The sequence below is a fragment of the Chrysochloris asiatica genome, unplaced genomic scaffold (genome assembly GCF_000296735.1).
Source record: "Chrysochloris asiatica unplaced genomic scaffold, ChrAsi1.0 scaffold00498, whole genome shotgun sequence".
Lineage (NCBI taxonomy): Eukaryota > Metazoa > Chordata > Mammalia > Afrosoricida > Chrysochloridae > Chrysochloris > Chrysochloris asiatica.
Window position 1 is genome coordinate 349023 of NW_006409016.1, and position 4805 is coordinate 353827.

Here is a 4805-nt window from a genome sequence, read left to right on the forward strand (position 1 = left end):
GAGGTCCCTAGGACCATCAAGGGAGAAGAGCAGAGAGCGGGACCCTACCCAGAGAAGCAGTGATGCCTGAAATGGAGCCAGAGATGATGATGTGGAGCGATGGAGCAGCTGGAGACTTTAGATCCAGAGAGGGAGAGCAACTGTGTGCTGAAGACCTGGTGGGCACAGGGGAAGGATTGCATGGAGGGGATTGTAACCATGGCAATGATACGATGTAAAACCAATGTTCTCCCATGTAAACTATCACAAAATTCACAATAAAACATAAAAAAAAAAGAGACTTGTCAGCAATTACCAACAACAAAGTGTATTTCACAGTATGTCCACTTTGATCTTAACTGTACTTGTGGACCTCATATGGGTCTGTTCTGAGATCTATCAATATATACATATTTCTAGATAGCTAACTACCTAAGTCTCAAATAGCCCCTTGAAAAATTGCGAACTGTTACTAGCTCATGTCTTTGTAAAAAGATGCCATGGGCTAGATTAGGTCCCAAGGCCATAGAATCTTATATGGGTGCCTTTTATTTAGCACATGCATTGCTGTTGGTGGTGGGTGCCATCAAGTGGGTTCTGACAAGTAGGTTCTGACTGACTGATGTATAACAGATCAAAATACTGCTTGGTTCTGCACTATCCTCACAATTGTTATGTTTGAACCTGTTATTGCTGCAACTATGTTAATCCATCTCGTTGGGGGTCTTCCTCTTTTACCAAACATGATATCCTTCCCCAGGGACTGGTCCTTCCTGACAACATGTGCAAAATATGAGAGTCTAAGTCTCAACATCCTGGCTTCTAAGGAGTAATTTGGCCTTACTTCTCCCAAAACAGATTTGTTTATTCTTCTGGCACTCCACGATACTTTCAATACTCTTTGCCAACACCATGATTCAAATGCATCGATCTCAGGTCTTCCTCATACATATGAGAAAATTGAAAATACTATAGCTTGGGTCAGGCTCACTGTAGTCCTCAAAGTAACATCTTTACTTTCTTGACTACTACTTCCATGAGTGTTGATTGTGGATCTAAGTAAAAGGAAATCTTGCAAATTCAATCTCGTCTCAATTTAACATGATGTTATAAATTGGTCTAGCTGTGAGGATGTATGCATAGAGGTTACCTTTAGTATTAATTTTACTTCAGGATAGTTAAAGGCTATTACCAAATAATTATTATAGATTGGGTTTGTGTCTAAGCCTTAACACCAACTGACTCATATGCTGAATCCTGCAAAGAAAAAAGCGAAAAGGACTTGAGCCTGAAAAACAACACAAAGATCAAACATATCAGTTAATCCCAGATGCCTCTGCTATTTCTTTTTGTCTAATGACAGAGACCCCACCTTGTTTTCTCACCTGCTGCTCTGGTATCACTAGTTCTCGCTGTAATTCTTCTACCAGCACCATAACTCTTTCTCTATTCTCTGGGTGGTAGAGTCTCACCCAGGTCTGTATCTCCGGAGGCAGAATGTTCAGGAATTGCTCAAACACTAGTTGCTCCAAGATTTCTTCTTTAGAGTGCATGGTCGGCTTCAACCACTGGTAGCAAAGCTTCCAGAGGTAGTCGAAAGCTTCACGAGGTCCAGTTGCCTGTCGATACTGGAACTGCCTGAAGCGCTGACGGAAGACTTCAGAGTCAGTATCGTACTCTTTAGTCATAGAGCCGTGATTCAAGGAGGCCTGGATTGCACAGCCCAGGGCCACAGCCATTGCTCTCTTCCCGCTGTTGAGAACGTATCTAACAGTTGAGGAAGCCACCTACAGCCTAGGATAGGAAACACAAAAAAGCAGTAACAGCAGTGGTTATAAGAAGGCACGCTTTCCTTTCTTTTTACCAAAGCCCTAAAGCAAAAGTTCTTAATATTTTTGGTGGTTTTAAGAATCTGATGAAAGGCATGGACTTACTTCTGAGAGAAAGCTATATCCATATCCAAGTCTACAAACATTCATACAATTTTTTAAAGTTTGCAAAATCTCCAGGACACTCATGGATCTTCTAGAACAGGGCTGTCCTGGTGGGGACAAGACCCAGGTGGTGAATTAACTTTAAATTGCTTCTACTTAGAAAACAAGTTCCTCAGTCACACTAGCCCTGTCTCAAGCGCTCACCAGTGGAAAGTTCTACTGGAGAATCCCTGGTGACGAACACCTGCCCTTCTAGAACCTCCTATAGATTACTACCACACCTCTCCCATTTCATTTGAACTCTTGTGTATTTATGAATATACATGGGCCCCGAAAGAAAAGGAGAAGGAATATTAGCAATATGCTTGAATAACCGAACAATCCATCGAACATTAAATACCCTTCAATACAAGGCTTTCCTTTAGCTGGAGCCATGCTTTGCAAGAGGACCAAGTCATCAAACCCCAATTCTTCTCGTTTGCAGGTATGTATTGCTCCTCTAATGTCTCCATGCAGACTAGCTTTCATCAGAATGTTCTTTGGAGAATCTCTGAGTACTCAGAGGTGGTCACACCCATCTCAACAGGTCTAAAGACCTGCATTTACCATGGCATTCTTTGCATCTTTCCCCTTTGCTGGAGTAGGAAACAGGGCAAGGGGGAGCAAGGGGTGGGAAGGCACTCTAGACTGCCCACACCTTATCATCCAAAATCAACATCCACTCGGTCAAGTGGATCCAATCTCATACGACTCCATGGAACACAGTAGTATTATTGCCTTATAGAATTTCCAAGGCTTTAATTTTTTTTTTTTTTACAGAAGCAGATTGCCACATCTTTTTCTTGAGGCAGAGCAGCTAGTGGGTTTGAACTTTTAATCTTTTGGTTAGCCGCTGAGGACTTAACCAGTGCATCACTAAGGCTCCATAAGTGCATACATACAATAAAACCAAAATAAACCTTTCTGCCCTTCAGTCTATTCCAATTCACAGTGACCCTTTAGGATGGAGTAAAATTGCTCCATTGTGCTTCCAAAGCTGCACATACTCATGGGAGCAGAATGTCACATCTTTCTCCCAGGAGCGACTGATGTCTTTGACTAGCCAACCTTTCCAGCAGACGAACGCTTAACCACTGTGCTACCAAGCCCCAAACTCCACTTTCAAGTCCATTCTGTTTCATTGGTTTTGTTGTTTTTAAGTGTCGGACTCATAGCTGCCCTATAAAGAGCTTTGGAGACTGCAGATCTTTATGGGAGCAGAGAGCCACACCTTTCTTCAGCTTTCCCTTAGCAGCTGAACACTTAACCACCACTGCACCAGGGATTCTTAAAATCTCAAAATGCTCCCAAAGCAACCTTAATCTTTGGAAATAGACTAAAATCCACGTTTGAGTTACTGGTTAACCTTGTGGCCCTGGGCAAGTGATTTAGCATCGCAGTGGGCTGTAACACGAGAACAATATGACCTTCTACTTCAATAAATTTGCTCTCCTGCTGTTTGGAAGCCATGAACAGCCAGCCTGGCATGTTGTGTGCTGTTCAGTTGGTTCCCACTCATAGCTACCCTGTGTAGAGTTTCCAAGGAATGGCTGGTGGATTTGAACTGCCGAACTTGCTGGTTCCGTGCAGGTTTTATCCTACAGCACCACACCAGAGCTAGAATATTGATTGTTCCTCTGAAACTGCCACGTTGCTAAACCTAGGCATCTCACCTTCACTTATGGGCATCCGGGAACGGTGCCGACCTGGACTATGGACACCCCCAATGGCCCTTTTGGTCTCATAGTGGGACCACTTTCCCCTGTCTGATCCAAGCCTGTTGTTGTTGTTATGTGCCGTGGAGTCGGTTCCGACTCATAGCGACCCTACACAAGGTTTCCGAGGCTGTAAATCTTTACAGGAGCAGACCGCCTCATCTTTCTCCCGCGGAACCCGCAGCCCGATTCGCAACCACTGCGCTACCAGAGACTACTGAATTATTCCCTGGCTCCATCCATCGGCCCCTCCACATAGAAAGTCCCCTTCACGCGGGACAAGTGGATTCTTCCTCAAACCCTCAGGATGGAAGAAGAATGCAGTGTGTGCAGACTGGATGACTTGAGGACTGGAAAAGCTGAAAATCTGGTTTAAAATTGGACCCCTGAGGCTGCCGCGCGCCCCACGTGCCTCCAGAGGCCTCCTGCCGCCACCTCAGTGGGCCCCAGCCAGCCGCTCTGAAGGGATTCCCGGGAAAGGCTCAGCCGCCCCCTGCTGGGCCAACCACCCAAGAAAGGCAGTGAGATGGTACTTCCTAAGGATTCGGGACAACCTGCACCCAGCCCAAGGCCGGCCATGCCCTAAGACCCCAGCCAGCCAGACTCACCAGCCCAGTGCCCACCGCTCTCCAGCAAGTACTTGCCCACCTAGAGCTCAAGTGGAGATCAACGATGGATTGGTTGAGATTCTCTCAGGATTTTCCTGGGCGCCAACTGATAAAGATAACGCCCCTGATCTGGCCCCGCCTCCAGGTCAAAGGGGCGTGGCTAGATCTAACCCATGAGTGGAATTCAGTGAGACTCCTCCTACAGGAGGGAAAAGGAATGAGGGATAAGGAACCTCATTCATGGTGTTTGGAACCATCAGTGTATCTCTAACTTCCTTCAGTGGAGATGTTTCTTGGGGCAACTTTCAATGACTCGTGAATTGCTCTCTGTTTATCCTTTTTGGAGTTTGGACAACTTTTTTCATTTGCAGATTGATTTTATGCCACATATACAAAAGTTTCAACCATTATTTCTTCCAGTTTTCTCACAGACCCACTTTCTTTCTTCTCTCATTCTGGATTCCAATGAAAGGAGTGTAGAATTTTGCATTATTGTCCCACAGATACTTAAGGAATGTCTCTGCTGAAGG

General features: G+C 45.1%; 1 protein-coding gene across 1 annotated transcript in view; it reads right to left on the reverse strand.

Moving 5' to 3' along the window:
- The window catches only part of LOC102819123 (zinc finger protein 449-like), an 11639-nt gene extending 9921 nt beyond the window's left edge, over nt 1-1718 (reverse strand). Inside the window, exon 1 of the mRNA XM_006877445.1 lies at nt 1365-1718. Coding sequence (XP_006877507.1) covers nt 1365-1718 — 354 coding nt within the window. The remainder of the gene's footprint in view (nt 1-1364) is intronic.
- Nucleotides 1719-4805: the final 3087 nt, after the last annotated feature.